This window comes from Salmo salar, chromosome 21 (assembly GCF_965601325.2).
Source record: "Salmo salar chromosome 21, fSalSal1, whole genome shotgun sequence".
NCBI classification, from domain to species: Eukaryota; Metazoa; Chordata; class Actinopteri; order Salmoniformes; family Salmonidae; genus Salmo; species Salmo salar.
The window spans coordinates 2,713,797-2,736,558 of record NC_138311.1 but is presented as its reverse complement, the minus strand read 5'-3'; the positions used below and the strand labels follow the sequence as shown (position 1 = coordinate 2,736,558).

At 42.3% G+C, this 22,762-nt stretch overlaps 1 protein-coding gene across 1 annotated transcript in view; it reads right to left on the bottom strand.

Moving 5' to 3' along the window:
* Positions 1-22,762, bottom strand: part of klf12b (Kruppel like factor 12b) — a 221,156-nt gene that overhangs the window by 62,521 nt on the left and 135,873 nt on the right. The window contains exon 3 of the mRNA XM_014163779.3: positions 3,766-4,345. Within this exon, the coding sequence (XP_014019254.1) occupies positions 3,766-4,345 (580 nt within the window). The remainder of the gene's footprint in view (positions 1-3,765; positions 4,346-22,762) is intronic.

The window sequence follows — 22,762 nt, the reverse complement described above, 5'->3', positions numbered from 1 at the left end:
ATTGTTGATAGAGAACAATCATTTGTTCACCTCTTGGTACACAGTGCATTCAATGTGTAACAGTTAGAGAGGTGTTTACTATATTTCATATACAATCTGTCGCTATACAACAAAGCATGTCCTATACACACTCTCTAGTATGCTGTCTATCTTGATGCTACTCTCTCTTCCCCATTTACCAGGTCAGCTGCTCAGGGCAGTGCAGACAGTGACCATAATGGTCTCGAATAATATGGGTCTGGAGGCAGGAGACAGACATGGTGTTATTGTCGGACCTGGGTTCAATTAGAATTCAAACCCTTTCAAAACTGTGATGGATTGAGCTTGCTTGGGTCAATTAAACCAAAGGCATACAGTAATCTCCAAAAGTGCCAAACTCCACCCATCTGGTACTCCAGACAGACAATCAAACACTCAAAGTATGTTGAAAGATTTCAATCACTATTTGAACCCAGGTCTGAGTATTACAGCGGAAAGAAAACACAGCCAATACTAAAACTACAACTCTGTCTCTGGCTTTCCTGTATAGGGTCTTCCTTCCCACCAAGACTGAGTATCTATATTCTCAGCAAAACCCCTAATTATACAGGCTGATTAGTAGAGACGTTCGTTGGAAAACATGTATTTGGTGCGAGGGAAGGGGACACAAAAGAGGAGTACATGGTGGAGAGGTGAGAAGAGCCTTGGCGCGTTTCTTTCTTTCTCTCTCTCTTTCTTGCCTGTTGTTTCCAGTCAAGCCTAGTTTCCATGGAAACCTGCTCCCGGAGACAGATATGAGAGAGGAAGGACACATGCCGCTCTCTCTGAAAGAGGATGGCCAACCTGAGTGTGTGTATGGGGGGTGGGTGGGTGGTAGGGACGTGTCTGTATGAGAGAGAGAGCGAAAAGAGAGAGTGGGAGAGAAGAGAGCTGTTCTTTCATAATTCTATTGATCCTACACTTCATTACAGTCCAGTACTGATGATGCATACAGCAAAAGTAATTCCCAAGGAGACATTAAGAGACCAATATAGTGACAGGGATTCTTACTTGTCTGCAACACAGTATGATTGCCAGTTATCAAATCATTAGGAACAAATGGCACATCCTACAAAGAAGCACAGTGTGGAGCTGTGGTCCAGTGTTAACACTCCTGGCTCCATGCACGTATGTGACACGCCGCTGGAGACTGGCGTTCAATCCCGAGTGTTCCCTTCTCTCTGTGTCTCCTCCTCATCTATCTCCCACTGTTTCAAATCTGTCTGTCAGCACAATATGAAAGGAGAGTGACTCGCCATAGAATAAGAACAATAATGTGTCATATGAGGGGACAGGTCATGTAATCATACAAGAAGCATATTAGTGTGCATTCCACTGCAGTGAAAGGACGGTATAGTACTTTGGCTCGCTCTGCAGTGCTTTTCCAACCAGAGAAACCGTTTGTTTGGATATCATTGCAGTACTGCCAAACCCAATGACTCTACAGTTCATTGCCATGTTCTTTCTGTAACGTCTTACGCTATATCACCCATTAAACACATGTATGTACACACACACACACACCCGTAACTGTACAGTACAGTACAATGCAATGCTCTGAGTGCCTCATGTTCTGGCTGTATCACCACAGTGACTGTGTCTGCCCCACCCCAGGGCTGACCCCGATTCCCCTGCACTCCACTCACACACTGGGTGGAGCTGGTGGTGTTGCTGTGTGTGTGTGTGTGTGTGTGTGTGTGTGAGTGTGTGAGTGTGTGAGTGTGTGTGTGTGTGTGTGTGTGTGTGTGTGTGTGTGTGGGGGGGGCGTGCGGCATTTGTGTGTGTCTGTGCTCTCAATGTACACTGCCACCCATCTTCAATATTGGTCTCCACCCTATTACGCAAGCCTTGTTTTTCCTCTCTTTTGTCCTCTCTCCTCTCCCAGAATGCAGACACCCAGCGTTTAAAGCGCCCGTCTCAGTGGACCCTCCCGCCTACCCAATGAGTGGGTGTGTGTGTGTCAATCTGCCAGGGAGTGACGGACAGCAACCTCAGATAAACAATGTTCTTTTACAACAAACTGCTCCCCAGTGTACAGCCTCCAGTCCACTTGACAGAAACACCCAAAGTCACTAGTGGTTTACACACGCTGACTATAAAACTACACACCCTGTAGCAAGCCTGCCTGCTCCAAAACAGAAGGATCAGTCAGAGAGCACACACACATACAAGCCTGCCTGCTCCAAAACAGAAGGATCAGTCAGAGAGCACACACACATACAAGCCTGCCTGCTCCAAAACAGAAGGATCAGTCAGAGCGCACACACACATACAAGCCTGCCTGCTCCAAAACAGAAGGATCAGTCAGAGAGCACACACACATACAAGCCTGCCTGCTCCAAAACAGAAGGATCAGTCAGAGCGCACACACACATACAAGCCTGCCTGCTCCAAAACAGAAGGATCAGTCAGAGCGCACACACACATACAAGCCTGCCTGCTCCAAAACAGAAGGATCAGTCAGAGCGCACACACACATACAAGCCTGCCTGCTCCAAAACAGAAGGATCAGTCAGAGCGCACACACACATACAAGCCTGCCTGCTCCAAAACAGAAGGATCAGTCAGAGAGCACACACACATACAAGCCTGCCTGCTCCAAAACAGAAGGATCAGTCAGAGCGCACACACACATACAAGCATGCATGCTCCAAAACAGAAGGATCAGTCAGAGCGCACACACACATACAAGCCTGCCTGCTCCAAAACAGAAGGATCAGTCAGAGCGCACACACACATACAAGCCTGCCTGCTCCAAAACAGAAGGATCAGTCAGAGCGCACACACACATACAAGCCTGCCTGCTCCAAAACAGAAGGATCAGTCAGAGTGCACACACACATACAAGCATGCATGCAAACATGCACGTACAGAGCAAATGCACAAGCACAATTATTATGATTTATTATTTGTATTATTATAAGCACACGCACACTCGTCTCTTGGTCTGTCTGTCTCTCTCTCTCTTTCTCTTTCTCAAATCTAAGTATAACCCAGACCCAGATGCGTGCTTTAGATTAGGGGAGAGAAATATGGCAGCCTGCCTGGTCCTCGTTACCTTGACTGGAGGCAATAGGACAGCCGAGGAGAAAAATCCACACACTTACAGACAGAAAGCTTTTCATCCTCTAAATCTCATCTCCTCTCAAAAGGAGTGTGTTATCTCCTGGGGACCATCTTTAGCATAGAGCACACACAGGCCTGTCATTACACCGGATGGTGTTGTCTTTCTCTGTCTCCTGTCTCTTTTTATGTCTGACCTGAAGTGTTCTCACACTGTATTGTAGACATTGTCTGTTGAGACAGAAGGAAGGAGAAGGCAGGACTATGTAGGGTTGGCTAACTTTATCCAAAGTAACTCCAACTATGGCATTGGGATGATAAGGCAGGAAGATGTTTAGTATGATGTTAGTATGATGTGAATGTCAGGCTGTTGAGTTTGGGTACAAGACAATACATGCAACTAACAGTAATGACACTGTTGTGACACACAGTGTACAGTAACTACACTACATGGCAACGAACTTGTCCCACTTTTGCCATATACTGTACATTCCAGTAAAGAGTGAAAAGAGAAGAGCGAGGGAGGAGAAGACTGAAGAAAATTAGGAAATGAGAGAAGGTAGTCTTTTGCCTCGTCTCACCCGACTCTTCAAGATGACGAGAGAGAGAGAGATAAAAATAAAGAGATATAGATAAAGAGAGCGACAGATTAGAGAGAGAGAGAGAGCACACTCTTTGTCTCACCTTTGCCATGGTGGCTCTTGTGGTCGTCCAGCAGAGGTAACATGATGGCATTGTTGTGGAGGTTGGAGGGTGAGCGCACGGACGTGGTGTGCATGAGGGGTAGCGACTGCACCACCACAGGGATACGATGCACTTGGTGGCCCCCCATCTTACCCCCTACTCCTCCTCCACCCTGTACCCCTCCAAGGTTCAGGGGGCTTGAGGGCGGTGGCGGCACGGGGTGCATGATGTGCAAAAACTGCTGTTGATGATGATGATGATGACCCCGGACAGCAGCTCCAGGGGCTACCAGGGGCCCGGGCGTGAGTACGGACGAGGCGGAGGTGATGACAGACAGAGAGGAGAATGACAATGATGAAGAAGAAATGGAGGGCGGCGAGAAAGCGGAAGTGACAGGAGAAGCCGTGGAGTTGAAGGACGGGGGTGAGGGGCGAGGCTTGTTGATTGACAGGTCGACAGGCTCGGTCTGTGTCTGGAAGTGGGGGTCATGGGAGAGCAGGTCCTCAGGAGGTTCAGGTTTGACTTTGCTCAGCAGGAGGGGGACGGTGTCCATCGTGGGGTAGCTGTGTACTTTGGGGGACTAAAGAGGAAAAGAGAGACAAATATCTGATTATTGATCCAACATCTGTATTAGTCATGTGATGATCTTCCCTTTGGTATGCATATCACTTAACCCTGCCAAGAGACACACACTACTGACCTTTGGGGATTGAGGGAGGAAAAGAAACACTAGTCAAATTATCCTTGTTCTATATATGATCTACATGTGTCTTGATTATACAGCTATACATATAGCCCATTGGAACTACTACACAAGCTGTGGTCAAAGACTGATTCCCGTGGCAGAAAATGATTGCCGCCTTATGTCCCATAAAGGATGAAGAGGACTAAGTAAGTAAGTATTGGAACTAGCTAGCCTATTTGTACTACAGTGTCCATATTAACAGCCTCAATCTCAGAAGGACTTGTTTCAATCTCAGCAGGACTTGTTTCAATCTTTCATTCAAAGGTAACATATATACATAGATTATGATGTATGACAGAGATATGATGACGAAACAGACATATGTATGCAGTGATATTCACTAGGTTGGAGAGGATGAAGTATGTGAACATAGTAATATCCTCTTGCTCATTGAAGCTGTCAACAACAAAAAAAGATTAATCTGCCGTAACTATGATGTCATAGACCGAGAGGAAATGATGGGGAACGTTTGGTCTCTTCTCTCCCTACTGGCATTTATTACTTTCTCTCTTGAAGTGTTTCTCTCTCTCTTTATGGCTCTTGTCACCTCTTATTGTGCTTATCTCTCATTTTCTCTCTTCTGGCCCTTCTCTCTTTCTCCTGACTATTTCCACCCCCATCTTTCTCTCTCTCTCCCTCTCTTTCTCCACCTATCTCTCTCTCTCTCTCTCTCGCCTGGCGTTTGTCTCTTTCTCCTTCCTGGTTTCTATCCCTCCCACAGGAACACAGCTCTCTTGGCTCCCCCATATCTCTCCTAAATCTCCTTTTGTGATGGTGGAAAAAACATCATATGGGCAATCATCTGTCCCAGGCCTCTTAAGGCCAATGCTGGTGGTTCAGTGTGTCCCTCCATGCACCCTATACTTAACAAATCCCAGGCCTCTAAGACGCACTGTTCTGTCTGTCCGGAGGCATTTCATAACACTGTTTATCTCAACTTAACTATCTAGGACATACCGCTGTCAACTGGTAGCCTGCTGCTGTCAATAGACAGGACTCTCTGAACGTGGTGGCTACATGAAAGGCCCTATTTTAAAGCATAACTATTACAACGTTTTAAGAAGTAAATCCACAACAGTAGGTGCATGAATAATCCTGTAGAACGTTTTAATAGTAATGTATACAATCCATAGATGCAAACTATCCATTGCATTTATTAGTCATCTGTTACCAACAATGTTACACTTTACTGTAGGTGTCCTTACACATTCACAGAACCTTTATAACAGCTACATAGCACATTATAACATTCATCATAAGCCTTCGTTAACAGTTATTGAAAGTTATTAATTATAAGCAACGGCATGTTATATAGCTGTTATAAAGTATTTATGAATGCATACAAAGGACACCTACAGTAAAGTGTTACCAGATAAATGAGGCTATGTGTGAATGTTACGCTCCCCAACAAGAAACCAAAAAATTGTCTCTCAAACAGCAGTGGGAACTAACAAAGAGTCACTTACAACAACCAAAATAAAACAGGTAGGGGTTTCGAAGGGGTTCTCAAAGACAGTGGACTCAAAGTCCACTGAAAGTTGCAAGCAACAAGAAATATAGGTCCTAATGACTGACTAACAAGACTACAGGTGCAACGCATCCTGACCAACAATCAGGGCAAGCCATACCCAAACAGAACCAACCTCTATAATCCAAATTGAAAACGAAATTGAAAACAATATTGAGCAAAACCCAAATGCCTATAACAGTGGAAACCGTACACTGGTATATATTTGAACTTGTTTACATTGTTTACAGGATTGAGGAGTAAGGGATTACATAAAAAAACTGTAACTGTAATCCGTTACATTACCAGCAAAAATATTGTAGTCAGATTACAGATACGTTTTGAAAAACTAGATGATTACTTCTAGGATTACTTTTAAATTCAAAAAGGATGTTTACCAAATAATTATTTGACACCTTTCTGTTTTCTCAATGACATTCATATCAGCTGTAACGATGTGCACTGAGAGTTGGGAAGCAAGTTCAGGGTGTGAGTGTTTCAATAAATAAATGAAAACATAATACAAAACAAGAAACACAAACAACGCACAAACAGGCAACTGAAACAGAAACAGTGACGCCTGGGGAAGGAACCAAGGGGAGTGACATATATAGGGCAGGTAATCAAGGAGGTGATGGAGTCCAGGTGAGTGTCATAATGCACGTAACGATGGTGACCGGTGCGCGCCATAACGAGCAGCCTGGTGACCTAGAGGCCGGAGAGGGAGCACACATGACATCAGCAGAACGCGTTTAAGTTTGTTCTGCCTGTGCGAGTCTGACCACAAGTCAGAGACACTATGACGACACGCCAAATGCGTTTGATGGATCGCAGGATAAGAGCAGGATACTGTAGGATACTTCCAGTGATGTGACTGTTGTCGGCATCCAAAGACTATCCAACTTGAATAAACTCTTAGAGATAATGACTACAGCAGTGGTGTAGCCTACGGGCAATACAGATATCACATAGGCCTATTAGGCTACATAGCACAATGATCACACTGCTGCTCTCTAATTTAGCTATTTGCGCCTTACGGATTATATTTGTTGTGGATGGCTGTTCACAAATGTATATGTAAACCCAATAATGATTGAATTGAAGAAGTTTAAGCTGTCTATCAATCATTGCTTTTACAACATGGGGTGTATTCATTACGGAAACCCTTTACCCTTTAAGAACCAAACAGAAGTAAACTGAGCAAACTGAGCAAAATGAGAGTTTATATTAGACAAGTTCAGGTAGGTCCCTCCCCGTTTCGTTCTGTTTACTTCCATTTAAGAAACGTTTTGCAACAGAATTGGCGTAATGAATACGTCCCAGTGGACAGCCAGCAACAGCTGCATAGAAAAGTTTATACCACTCCCCCGTGGTATTGTGCTGCATACTGTCAAAAACAAGTTGAATTTAAGAACACCACGAGTGGGGCTTTTACCACTCAATCTAATTTGTGCTGATTCAAAAAAGGCCATAGGCCTAACAGACACATGTTCAAACTCACACACTTTTGATAGACAAACAGCTGCAAATTATTGAGATATGAAGGTGTCACCAACAAAAACATAAACAATAGATCTATAGCAAATGCAGCATATGGAATACATTTTTCACATGCAAATAGCACTTTTTGGTAATGCTCAAAGCATGGCAAAACAATTTGACTAATCTATATTTCCAAATTTCCTTTTAAGTTCTATTTTTGTAGATCAAGGTGTACTAAAATTGGAATGACTGAACATCTGACAGACTTTGTTGTTGTTTTTTATATAAAGACATAGCCTAATTGTATTATTATCTATTGTAGAAAACTGTGAGTTAGAAGAAGCCTACACAACCAACCGATAAAGTAAAATGCAACATCCATTTATGTCCAGCTATCTAATCTCTGACATTGATTTATCCTGCAATAGGATTCATTGTTGTCTTCTTCTCATGCCTCTTAAGCAGGTTGACTTTTAATGGGATGCGTCTTGGCAGAACGGAGGTATTTCGGCAAAGTCAAAATTAACTATGTTAAAATGTTTATGAAAACAAAAATGTGCTTATTTTAAGGTTAGGGTTAGGCATTAGGGTTAGCAGGGTGGTTAAGGTTAGGGTTATTTAAGGTTATATTTAGGCATAGTGTTAGCAGTTTGCTTAAGGTTAAGGTTAGGTTTAAAATCAGATTTTATGACTTTGTGGCTGTGCAAGCTACTAACCTGTGACTCCCTCTTAAGGATCCACCCCTTTTTTTCAATTTTTGCCAAAAAATGACTTACTCAAATCTAAGGGGAAAGTAATCTGTAAGTAACTGAAAGTAGTTAGATTATGTTACCGAGTTTAGGTAATCCAAAAGTTACGTTAATGATTACCATTTTGGATAGGTAACTAGTATCTGTAACGGCTCATCCTTTATAATTATTGCTGTACACACCTTTTCTATTTATGTACTGTCCATAATGTTTATACACACCATCCTATACATATATATTTATATTTCGGACTCTGACATTGCTCATTATGATATTTCTTATTTCTTTTCATTTTATTTTGGGGATTTGTGTGTGTTTTGTATTGTGAGGTATTACTGCACTGTTGGAGCTAGAAACATAAGCACTTTAATTCACCTAAAAAGAAAGGGGTCAATGCAAATAGTCTGGGTAGCCATTTGATTAACTGTTCAGCAGTCTTATGGCTTGGGGGCAGAAGCTGTTAAGGAGCCTTTTAGACCTAGACTTGGCTCTCCGATACTGCTTGCCGTGCGTTAGCAGAGATAACAGTCTATAACAACGGTGGCTGGAATCTTTGACCATTTTTAGGGCCTGCCTCTGACACCACATGGTATAGAGGTCTTGGATGGCAGGAAGCTTAGCCTCAGTAATGTACTGGGTTGTACACACGAATCTCTATAGCACCTTGCATTCAGATGCTGAGCAGTTGCCATACCAGGAGTGATGCAACCAGTCAGGATGCTCTCAATGGTGCAACTGTAAAACTTTTTGAGGATCTGAGGACCCATAGCAAATCTTTTGAGTTTCCAAAAGGGGGAATAGGCGTTGTCGTGACCTCTTCACGACTGTCTTGGTGTGTTTGGACCATGATAGTTGTTTGGTGATGTGTACACCAAGGAACTTGAAGCTCTCGACCCACTCCACAACAGCCCCATCAATGTGAATGGGGGCGTGCTCGGCCCTCCTTTTCCTGTAGTCTACAATCAGCTCCTTTGTCTTGATCACATTCAGGGAGAGGTTGTTTTCCTGGCAGAGAGGGCAGTTGTGCTTCTAGCCCCTAGGCAACTTTGCATTATTTAGTTTTTTTATGTGTTATTTCTTACATTACTAGTCCAGAATTTCTTGGGTGTTATTACATACAGTCAGCAAGAACTTTTTGATACCAGAGCGACGTCAGCTCACCAGCATTACCAGCATTACGACCAGGAAAATGACCATTCCGAATCGGATGCTTAGTTCGTACCCCTCAGGGCAATTGAACTGATTCCGGAGGCAGATCAAAAAATCGCTGGTGGAAAAGAGGTACTCGGAATGGACTTCTAGTCCGACTCAGGAGGCGCGCACACACCCACCGGTGACGGTACTCACGTTGGGTGCTGGTACTGTTTATATTTAGGTGCAGGAGTTCCACAATACTTTTGAGATAATATTCTAGGAACAGGACCTCAAGCAGAAGAACATTTGAGGTGCTGGTACTGCCCAAGTAAAGTACCGCGCATACACAAAAACCAAACCCACACATGTTCACTTGTATTATCACTCAGACATACATACATACACACACGCACACACACACAAACCAACATATACAGTACACACACTGTAAAAATCTAGTTGTTTTAACAAATTATTATTAAGTAACTTGTTCCACAGACTTTTTGTTTATTTACTCAACTCATAGTGTGGAAATATATAAAATACAGAAAAATCACACTTTTGAGTGCACTGGGACTATGTTTTCCATTGTACCCTTAGGTTTATTACTGGTGATTGTTTTAGAACCATTTTCTTGTATTTATCTACAAAGCACTAATGCAGAAACGTCCTATCTACCTATCATCGTTTTTTAAATTTAGAATTACAAATGACCAAAACCGTTATCAGGCTTGGATAACACTGCGCCCTTTCAGACTCCACAGAGTTGGGTAAAGCTACTTTAATTATTTGTGCTGGACAACCATTTTCAGGTCTTGCCATAGATTTTCAAGCAGATTGAGGTCAAAACTGTAACTTGGCCACTCACGAACATTAACTGTCTGCTTGGTAAGCAACTCCAGTCTAGATTTGGCCTGTTTTAGGTAATTATCCTGCTGAAAGGTGAATTCATCTCTCAGTGTCTGGTGGAAAGCAAACTGAACCAGGTTTCCTCTAGGATTTTATCTTGAAAAACTCCCCAGCCCTTAACAATTGCAAGCATACCCATAACATGATGCACCCAAAACTATGCTTAAAAATATGGAGATTGCTACTCAGTAATGTGGTGTATTGGATTTGCACCAAACATAACACTTTGTTTTCAGGACAAAAAGTTAATTGCTTTGCCACATTTTTTGTAGTATTACTTTAGTGCCTTGTTGTAAACAGGATGCATGTTTTGGAAGTTTTTTATTCTGTACAGGCTTTCTTCTTTTCACTCTGTCAATTAGGTTAGTATTGTTTGTAACTACAATGTTTTTGATCCATCCTCAGTTTTCAGCTATCACAGCCATTAAACTCTAACTGTTTTAATGTCACGTTTGACCTCATGGGGAAATCTCTGAGCGGTTCCCTTCTTCTCCGGCAACTGAGTTAGGAAGGACACCTTTATCTTTGAAGTGACTGGGTGTATTGATACACCATCCAAAGTGTAATTAATAACTTCACCATGCTCAAACAGATATTCAATGTCTGCTTGTTTTAAATTTTTACCCATCTATCAATAGGTGCCCTTCTTTGCGAGGCAATGGAAAACATCCCTGGTCTTTGTGGTTGAATCTGTGTTTGAAATTCACTGCTCTACTGAGGGACCTTACAGATAATTGAATGTGCGTGGTACAGAGATCAGGTAGTCATTCATGTAGTCATTCAGGTAGTCATTCAAATCATGTTAAACCTTATTATTGCACTTATTGCTTATTTAGGCTTCTGATAACAAAGTTGTTGAATACTTATTAACTGAAGACATTCCAGCTTTATATTTTTGATCCATTTTGAAAAATTTTGAAAAACATGAATCCACTCTGACATTATTGGTTATTGTGTGTAGGCCAGTGACAAAATATCTCAATTTAATAAGTTTTACATTCAGGCTGTAACACAATAAAAATGTGGAAAACGTGTAGGGGTGTAAATACTTTCTGAGGACACTGTATGTCGGGCTCATCTGTAAAAGAGACACTAATCTCAGTATGTCTTCCATGTCCTTTTCATTTTTACTGAACTTTTTTTAACCTGAACTAGCGAAAAAAAAATGTTGGCCCAAACTTAGCTCCGACTTAGCTCAAACATATTGGTCAATTTAAAATGATGTGTTTGCTCAACTTGTCTCATATGTTCATTCAACTATGAATTATTATTTGGGCATTGTCATGACGTTGGCCTCTTTGAGTACAGGGAGGACAGTTGACCCCCTCCCCCCTTGCACCATCCCCCAACCTACCTTTCCCCCCAGGCCCTGTGTGAAAGGGTTGTAAAAACTCTAAGAGGAGAATATCTTGCCACATGGCCCATAGAGAGACACAGGAAATTCTTCCAACTCACAGAATTGGGGAGCCAAGCGACCTTTGTGTTCTGGAGAAGGTATGGAAGATTGGTGAAGAATCCAGCTACGAACTGGTCCGCTTGGTACAATTTTGTGATACTCAGAAGAGACAATATAGCTATATTACCATAAAACGGTTTATATAATAGCCTCAGCCTTGAGACTTGCATCCACATGGTTGTATAGAATGTATTAATAAGGATAAAGCTATTTGTAATACATTGAGATGCTATGTACTGATGTTAATGTGATAGAATTATATTTCTGTACCAAGCTTAACTCAGTCATCGGCACGCCCCCAGGGACACAGACAGGACCAGGTGTCATGTGACATGATCACTATAAAACCATAGCCTGATTTACTTTCTTCAGACCCGGCCTCCACTCCATTGCGAGTTGGCCAATAGGTTTGACCATCCAAGTACTCTACTGAAAGTGAACTATACCACGTGGTTAACTTTTAGACTATCGATACCGACAGAATAAGAACAAGTCTTTGATATTAATTATTAGTCTGCAGCTAAGTAAATTATATCATTGAACGCGAAGACCAACGAAACAGCCATTCTATGACGACATTAATGAATGTCGCTTTGAAAGAGCCATTCTAACCGAGAGAGAGAGAGAGAGAGAGAGAGAGAGAGAGAGAGAGAGAGAGAGAGAGAGAGAGAGAGAGAGAGAGAGAAAACTCTTCAACAGAACGACGCTCCAACAAGGATCCCGACGACACACTGAGCGTAAATATATATTGATTGCAATTGTTCTCAAATGAGTGAGCGTTCATGTGCAAAGGATTAGCATGTCAATTGTTAATATTAATGAACTTTGTGTGTCCTCAGCTGACCGTTTATAACCCATTGTTAACAAGACACCAGCCATGCCTGTTTTAGCCCACTAGGGCACATTACTCTACCAATTCTTTGTGATGATAATTACTGTTTGTATACTTTATGTGAATTACTTAGTTTAGTAAATAAATGATTTTAAGACAATTGATGTATGGATGACTCTTAGTAAAGACTGGGTTCGTGCAGATACAACAATTTACGACGTTTGGAATGAGACTGGACGCGAGGTAAAATACACCATTTAAACCAGAAGATAATCGGCCTATACTATAACAGAATATAATATATAATGTTATAATATAGGAAAGTTATATTAGGAAAATTATAGCTTTGTAATCTGAATATTTTCCTTGGTGCCCCGATCTCCTAGTTAATTACAATTAAACGATTAATCAGTTTAATCGCGTGATAATAATTACAGGGAGTTCATTGATAAACATGTCTTCAGTTTAATGGTACCCCAAAGACACGACATATATGGCGCCCCCGTGTGAGGACTCTAAAACTAAAACGCACGTTGGGCCATTTTGATAATACATTTATGGAGCCCCCGTGCGAGGAATCTAAGATAGAATTGGACTTTGCTGTGAAATTCTATATATCAATTGTGCAAACAGAATTTCCAAACAGCCTGTTATCTAAACAAAGTGATTGTGTATTTTCCATTAGGAGAAGCTATTTAGAGTGGCTCCGGTCTTATGTCGATAGCAGTGAGGGAAAAATTCCAGATTTAGTCCGTTAGGCCAAACAGTACTATTTCTGTCGGTCAATATTAACCTCTATGGGCTAGGCGGGACGAATTCGTCCCACCTACGTAACAGCCACTTGAAGCCTGTGGCGCGATTTTCAAAACCTTAAAAATCCTATTACTTCAATTTCTCAAACATATGACTATTTTACAGCTATTTAAAGACAAGACTCTCGTTAATCTAACCACACTGTCCGATTAAAAAAAGGCTTTACAACGAAAGCAAAACATTAGATTATGTCAGCAGAGTACCAAGCCAGAAATAATCAGACACCCATTTTTCAAGCTAGCATATAATGTCACAAAAACCCAGAAGACAGCTAAATGCAACACTAACCTTTGATGATCTTCATCAGATGACAACCCTAGGACATTATGTTATACAATACATGCATGTTTTGTTCAATCAAGTTCATATTTATATCAAAAACCAGCTTTTTACATTAGCATGTGACGTTCAGAACTAGCATACCCCCCGCAAACCTCTGGGGAATTTGCTAACATTTTACTAAATTACTCATTATAAATGTTCACAAAAAGCATAATAATTATTTTAAGAATTATAGATACAGACCTCCTCTATGCACTCGATATGTCCGATTTTAAAATAGCTTTTTGGTGAAAGCACATTTTGCAATATTCTAAGTACATTGCCCAGGCATCACGGGCTAGCTATTTAGACACCCGGCAAGTTTAGCACTCACCATAATCATATTTACTATTATAAAAGTTTGATTACCTTTTGTTGTCTTCGTCAGAATGCACTCCCAGGACTGCTACTTCAATAACAAATGTTGGTTTGGTCCAAAATAATCCATCGTTATATCCGAATAGCGGCGTTTTGTTCGTGCGTTCCAGACACTATCCGAAATGGTAAAGAAGGGTCGTGCACATGATGCAATTCGTGACAAAAAAACTCTAAATATTCCATTACCGTACTTCGAAGCATGTCAACCGCTGTTTAAAATCCATTTTTATGCCATTTTTCTCGTAGAAAAGCGATAATATTCCGACCGGGAATCTCCTTTTCGGCAAACAGAGGAAAAAATCACAAAGGCGGGGGCGGTCAGGTCACGCGCCTAAGACCAGAGTCCCTTGATCGGCCACTTGAGAAAGGCGATAATGTGTTTCAGCCTGGGGCTGGGATGACGACATTCAGGTTTTTCCCGGGCTCTGAGTGCCTATGGACGACGTAGGAAGTGTCACGTTAGAGCAGAGATCCTTAGTAAAAGATAGATATGGCAAAGAAGTTCCAGAAATGGTCAGACAGGCCACTTCCTGTAAAGGAATCTCTCAGGTTTTGACCTGCCATTTGAGTTCTGTTATACTCACAGACACCATTCAAACAGTTTTAGAAACTTTAGGGTGTTTTCTATCCATATGTAATAAGTATATGCATATTCTAGTTACTGGGTAGGAGTGGTAACCAGATTAAATCGGGTACTTTTTTTATCCAGCCGTGTCAATACTGCCCCCTAGCCCTAACAGGTTAACTTCTAGAGTAAGGTTAGAAATTAGAAGTTAACTGTCCGGTAACCGAGCCGAATAATTTGCCTACTGCACTAAGACAGTGTGGGCAGACCATATGCGTATCTGTATTTAAGTACCGTGTCGCTCCGGTCAGCATAAACGCTAGCAGAATATGCTGAATGGGGTTAAGTTGAGACGTCACTAGAAAACCCACCCTTTCCATAGTGAAAGGACCCTATTTTGGTGCTTGGAAGGATACTCCTGAACCAAGTAGCAATAGCTTAGCATTACGGGCAAGCTAACAGAGAGGGAACATTTCCTCTCCCTGTGCCACGTTTTAATCTCTCCGCCTGGCGCGACGGAAGTCCCGACCTTTGTACTTCACCTGGTGGTGAAGAATTGCCAGTACATCTCTAGGGGAAATCCAAACGTGGAGCACGGTAAAATATCCAGACAATCGCAATTGACTGGATATGACGTCTCATTCAATTTAACTAACAAGTGAAATTGCCAGATTTACCTTTTCAAGTGGATCTTTTAAATAATATCCAAAATTGATAGGGCGTCTACAATGAGACATGATTAACTTTTTCCAAACTTAACTTAAATGAAGCAATGCTCTCAGGTTAATTCAAAGTTAATTCCCAGATAGCCTATACAGGTTTGATATATCATAAATAGATTAATCAGTAAAACCCATTACTGACGGGAGTGAATCCCATGTGTCTTCAGCCCCAGGGAGGAGCGTACCCTAGTGGTGAAGGGTCCCAACATTTGACCTACGTTTTACACTTATGATATCCAATCAATGGAGATTGTATGGATTATCGTCTCATTCAATTTAATAAGTTAAATTGTCGAACATACCTTTCTAGGTTCTTCCAATTAAATGAGACAACTTAAACTTTGCATATTAACCTGGATGAAGCAACCTCTCAGGTAATTCAAGTTTAATACCCAGATAGCCTACCCAGGTAGGACTAATCATTGGCATTGATTAATTCAATTTGCTTTTGCAAATTCATTCACGTCCAACTTCCACAGTACTGTACAGTACTGATGGTTCATTAACGTCTATAAATAGATTAAAATCGTCTTTGCAGCTCCCCACATTCCAAAACCAAATTTTGGAAAATTAGGAAAAACATTTTTTCCTTTCAAATGTTCTAATAATGTGCAAGCTATCAGAGGGGGTGGTCCCCACTCGCCCGCTAATTAGTGAACCTCCACCCGTAAATGGATTGATCTCTGACCTCAGCAGCGATAACAACCCTAATTATGCCATTAGTGGAAAAGCAGACAACAATGTTTTCCAAAATCAACCATCGGGCGCAGGCCTCGTAAAGGTTCTCTCCAGTCTAGCTCTGATGTCTTGCCGTCCGAGATTGCCATCTGTCCAATACCGCAGTGCAGAGCTGAAGCACGAGCAGGTAACGGTAGACATAAAGGGACAGGTGGAGAGAACCGGAAAACCAATGACCAATGCAGACAAGGGAAAAATTCTGCTAGCTATGGAACTGCGTTCGAAAACTGAACAATTAAATGTAATTGCAAAAACGTATGACGATGAACAAGCACAAGCTCTTCAACAAAATCGTTTTCTACAGGAACAAAATCATATGCTACAGGAACAACTCGATTTAGCCAAAACTAAATACGATGATGTCCACGCCAAACTAGATCAATCTGAAGAGTTATCTACAAACAGGAGCGCTCAACTTGACAACATGCATGCTGTTTTGTTGAATGTTACTCAAAATAACACGGTTCTCCTCAAAGCGCTGCAGACCAAAGACGATCAGTTAACCTGTTAGGGCTAGGGGGCAGTATTGACACGGCTGGATAAAAAAACATACCCGATTTAATCTGGTTACCACTCCTACCCAGTAACTAGAATATGCATATACTTATTACATATGGATAGAAAACACCCTACATTTTCTAAAACTGTTTGAATGGTGTCTGTGAGTATAACAGAACTCATTTGGCAGGCAAAACCCTGAGACATTTTCTGACAGGAAGTGGATACCTGATGTGTTGTATTACCTTTAAACCTATCCCATTGAAAAACACAGGGGCTGAGGAATATTTTGGCACTTCCTATTGCTTCCACTAGATGTCACCAGCCTTTACAAAGTGTTTTGAGTCTTCTGGAGGGAGATCTGACCGAACAAGAGCCATGGAACGATGATGGCCCATTAGACACCTGGCGCGCGAGTTCATGTTGGGTACCCTCGTTCCAATACGTTATAAAAGAGTATGCATTCGTCCACCTTGAATATTATTCATGTTCTGGTTAAAAAAGGCCCTAATGATTTATGCTATACAACGTTTGACATGTTTGAACGAACGGAAATATATTTTTTCCCCTCGTTCATGACGAGAAGTCCGGCTGGCTTAGATCATGTGCTAACAAGACGGAGATTTTTGGACATAAATGATGAGCTTTTTTGAACAAAACTACATTCGTTATGGACCTGTGATACCTGGAAGTGACATCTGATGAAGAGAATCAAAGGTAATGGATTATTTACATAGTATTTTCGATTTTAGATCTCCCCAACATGACGTCTAGTCTGTATCGCAACGCGTATTTTTCTGGGCGCAGTGCTCAGATTATTGCAAAGTGTGATTTCCCAGTAAGGTTATTTTTAAATCTGGCAAGTTGATTGCGTTCAAGAGATGTAAATCTATAATTCTTTAAATGACAATATAATATTTTACCAATGTTTTCTAATTTTAATTATTTAATTTGTGACGCTGACTTGACTGCCGGTTATTGGAGGGAAACGATTTCCTCAACATCAATGCCATAGTAAAACGCTGTTTTTGGATATAAATATGAACTTGATAGAACTAAAAATGCATGCATTGTCTAACATAATGTCCTAGGAGTGTCATCTGATGGAGATTGTAAAAGGTTAGTGCATCATTTTAGCTGGTTTTATGGTTTTGGTGACCCTGTCTTTGAATTGACAAAACATTACACACAACTCTTGTAAATGTACTGTCCTAACATACTCTAAATTTATGCTTTCGCCGTAAAACCTTTTTGAAATCGTAAAACGTGGTTAGATTAAGGAGATGTTTATCTTTCAAAGGGTGTAAAATAGTTGTATGTTTGAAAAATTAGAATTTTGACATTTATTTGGATTCAAATTTGCCGCTCTTGAAATGCACCTGCTGTTGATGGAGTGCACCACGGGTGGCACGCTAGCGTCCCACCTAGCCCATAGAGGTTAATGAACACAATGACAAAGTTGGATGATAAATCAGCAGAACTTATTGAAGTCGCTGACCAAATTAATGATGAGAGAACTCAGGTGATGAGGTTGGAAATATTGATTTCTAAGCAAGCAGAGGAAATCTCATCACTGAATCTCTCGCTCCGTACTCAAGACCTCTATCTGCAAACCATGACAGATAAGTTTGAGACCGAAAGGAGCAGGTGTGACACGCACGTGTCCAAAATCAGTACTCTAAGCGCTCAAGTGGACTCTGCAATGCAGCAGAATTCCACCCTTAGGTACCATCTGGAGGAAATCCAGAATGGTCACGCTCTACAGCGCGACTACCCATCCAAGCAACCGGGGCCCTGTACTCACAGGAGTGAAGACAATAGGTTTCAGACCTTGCCTCCCTCATGTGTCCCTCAGTCTTCTCCTCTTGGCCCTTCGGCACTGAGTAATATGGCGCCTCTTGGTCAACAACAACAAGGCTTGGCTTCTTCTCTTAGCCTTTCGGCCCCAATTTCTCCACAGGATGAAGCCAACCCTCTCCGCCCGCTTGGCGCGGAATACCTTGACAAACTCGTCAAGAATTTCCCCACCTTTGACCCCGTTCCAGGTCAGCCAAACGATACTGAGACGTTCCTAGCTGACATAGAGGACGCGGTGGATGGCTACCCGAACGCTACGGGTTCTGACAGGATTTACCTGTTGAAGCGAACGTCGAATAGACACCTGACGAGGTTCATTCGCCTACAACAGCAACACGTGCTAAATGACTACGCTAAACTTGCAACAGCTTTGATATTAGAATTCAGTGGTTCTGCGACTCGCAAACACGATAGCTCACTGGCTAACACCGTCAAACAAGCTCGAAACGAACACCCACAAGCTTACTATCATAGGCTTCGTTCAGCTTACTTTGGCCTACTCACTGAAACAGGAATGCAAGAGCTGTTACCATTCAAACAAATGTTTCTGTCGAACATGTATCCCACCTTCATTACCTACTTGGGCCCTGCCGCCCACATTGGCTTGCCTATCTTACAACTCAGAGAGCTTGCAAGCACAGCTTTTGAGGCATCAAAAGTTCACAACGCTAAGAGCCCTGACCACTCGGTTTTGAAGTTTGACCAGGAGCACTCACTCCAGTTAGAGGGTGCATTATCAGGTATTGGAGCGTCGAGAGATGATGCACAACAACAGTTTCTACCACGAAACCATGGTTCCAATAACCTCCGCGGTCGAAATAACTGTAAAGTACGTAGCCATCAACATGACTACCGTTACAATCGACCCGTTCGCTACGTTCCTGCACCCAACCCACAAAAAGTGTCAGAGCACAAGGGTAACAAAGGGTTGAAGGACGATCAAAACGTAGACCAATGTTCTCCAGAAGTCCCACTACAGGAAGAACATAAGCGAGAACAATTTGAGAAAAGGGTAAAAGATAAGTCACAAGGACTAGACGGGGAATTACCGGACACCAGGTCCGCAGAAATTAACAACCATAGCAAGGACGTTAAAGTTCAAATTTCTCCCGCTCTCATTCAAGACCCTATCCAGGGCCATGATCAAGAAACAAGCCCCCGGGCTTTGTCTATAGACTCTGATACAAAAGTTGCGAAGAAAAAGATCAAACGCTTCGTTAAAGCCAAGCCCACTCAAAATCGGAAAAGTCAATCTGCTTCCATCTTGAACAGACATGGCACATCACGTCGTTGCGAACGACCACTCCACTTTGTGGGGAATATGTCCACTAACCACGAATCTAAACGGCCATACCTGGAAACAGTCATGGAGGACTGCTTAGCTTGTCATGCGCTAATTGATTCGGGTGCGACAATATCACTCATCTCTCAAACATTGTTTGATGATCTAAAAAGGGCTTTGAAGCCAACTAAACGTTGGTTAAAAGTGGAACGATGCGACACTAAACTTCGAGGGGTCACTCAGACTACCTCGCCTCTCACATTGAGAGTCATGCTGAAACTACACTTCCAGGACGTATCGCTCGTTCACCCTGTGTATGTTACCAGCCTCGAAACTGTACCCCTGCTACTTGGAGCAGACTTGATGGATCGGTTACTCCCATTGATGGATTGGAAAACCAACCAGGTTTGGTCACAGGCCACGGTGCCTTCTCCACTGACCACACTGTCTCCCCCTAACGCTAGCTGCAACGCAGTCATTCACGAGGGGTATCTGTCGAAAGCACCCCTTGGGAAAAAGACGTTTAGAAACCTCTTGGTACAGAATCCGATCCACGGAGATAGTACGATATCTCGACACATTCCATCAGCCAACCTGATTGACCAGTCTTTTCATGATTTCGAGCCAGCTGTCTCTGTGAATAAGCAACTTCCCTCCTCCTTGCAGTCGTGCAATACGATAGTTGAGATGAACTCTTGCCCTTTGGACACTTCCGCAAGCACTGCGGCCGTCTCAGCAAGAAAAACATTGATGCGCAGAGTATACTCTGTTTTCGATGATACACCTTCCGCTTTGTTGGGGACTGTCACCCCTTACAATGACACTAATGGCGTCAGTCCAGCAACTGACCCGATGACTCCCACTGGTGAAACACTTTGCGATATCACAGACCGATATCCTCGTCTCAGTTCGCAGGTAATGAAGAGGTTGCCACACGCGGACGCGGTGGTGACTGACAGACCTCAACAGCCACTGAGCGTTTTGAAGCACAAACACCAGGAGATTTGGTTGAAAGGTTACAGCCATTCTCATAACAACGCGGCCGCTGACAACTCGTACATAGGGTCCGACCTTTTCATTTGCGCATCGGACACCAACACCACCCGCTGGTGGGGGGGTCCCGAGGCACAAAGGGGGGGAATAGTAGCCCAGACCCATGATGAGCCTCATCGAGGCCGGTGGGGGGGTCAAGACTATGGACAACACCGTACGAGGCCGCCAGAACATAAATCAAATCTAGTTGTAAACTCTCCTATGAGAACAGTGAGGTGCAGACAGGCCCCTAGACGGGGATTATCTTAGAAGACATCTAAGATAGTACTGAGGTGTACCACACTGGTCGTAAAGGAAGTCCAGTGGACTTGTCCACCTCCAAAACAAATGGCAACAATAATCATTCTTTGCCATGTGTAGGTTCAACTACAATACAACTAGTAATATGCTCCAATCATGTGTTCCGGTAGATAATATTTCAGAATAAATCGGTAGGATAACTGGTCCCCTTGAGTACCAGTACCAATACTAGCAACAGTCAGTCCAGCTACAATCAGTAAGAATGTTAGAGACTTAACCAATCAAATTACCATTGACAACAGCGACATAGGAGTCACTCAGAGTGCAACACGTGGAGGGGAATCTCCAGTGCACTCTTCCAATGGTTAACCTGTTGGGGATAGGGGGCAGTATTTGCACGGCTGGATAAAAAACCTACCCGATTTAATCTGGTTACTACTCCTGCCCAGTAACTAGAATATGCATATAATTATTGGCTTTGGATAGAAAACACCCTAAAGTTTCTAAAACTGTTTGAATGGTGTCTGTGAGTATAACAGAACTCCTATGGCAGGCCAAAACCTGAGAAGATTTCAAGCAGGAAGTGGCCTGTCTGAGAAGTAGTGTTTCATCTTGGCTCTTTTTATTGAAGACTCAGGATCTGTGCAATAACGTGACACTTCCTACGTCTTCCATAGGGTCTCAGAGCCCGGGAAAACGTTGAACGATATCGAGGCAGGCTCTGGCTGAAACACTTTATCGCTTTTGGCAAGTGGCCACTCAGAGTACTATGGGCTAAGGCGTGTGCCCGCTTCGACCGAATTGTTTCTTTTCCTTTGTCTGTTTATCTAAACGCAGATTCCCGGTCGGAATATTATCGCTTTTTTATGAGAAAAATGGCATAAAAATTGATTTTAAACAGCGGTTGACATGCTTCGAAGTACGGTAATGGAATATTTAGAATTCTTTTGTCACGAATTGCGCCATGCTCGTCACCCTTATTTAGCATTTAGGATAGTGTCTAGAACGCACGAACAAAACGCCGCTGTTTGGATATAACGATGGATTATTTTGGACCAAACCAACATTTGTTATTGAAGTAGAAGTCCTGGGAGTGCATTCTGATGAAGACAACAAAGGTAAGAACATTTTTCTTATAGTAAATCTGACTTTGATGAGTGCTAAACCTGCTGGGTGTCTAAATAGCTAGCCCTGTGATGCCAGGCTATCTACTGAGAATATTGCAAAATGTGCTTTCACCGAAAAGCTATTTTAAAATCGGACATATCGAGTGCATAGAGTTCTGTATCTATAATTCTTAAAATAATTGTTATGCTTTTTGTGAACGTTTATCGTGAGTAATTTAGTAAATTCACCAGCAGTGTTCGGTGGGAATGCTAGTCACATGCTAGTCACATGCTAATGTAAAAAGCTGGTTTTTGATATAAATATGAACTTGATTGAACAAAACATGCATGTATTGTATAACATAATGTCCTAGGGTTGTCATCTGATGAAGATCATCAAAGGTGAGTGCTGCATTTAGCTGTCTTCTGGGTTTTGGTGACATTATATGCTGGCTTGAAAAATGGGTGTCTGATTATTTCTGGCTTGGTACTCTGCTGACATAATCTAATGTTTTGCTTGTAAGATGTAAGAGGTTAATGAATGTCGCTTTGAAAGATCCATTCTAACCGAGAGAGAGAGAGAGAGAGAGAGAGAGAGAGAGAGAGAGAG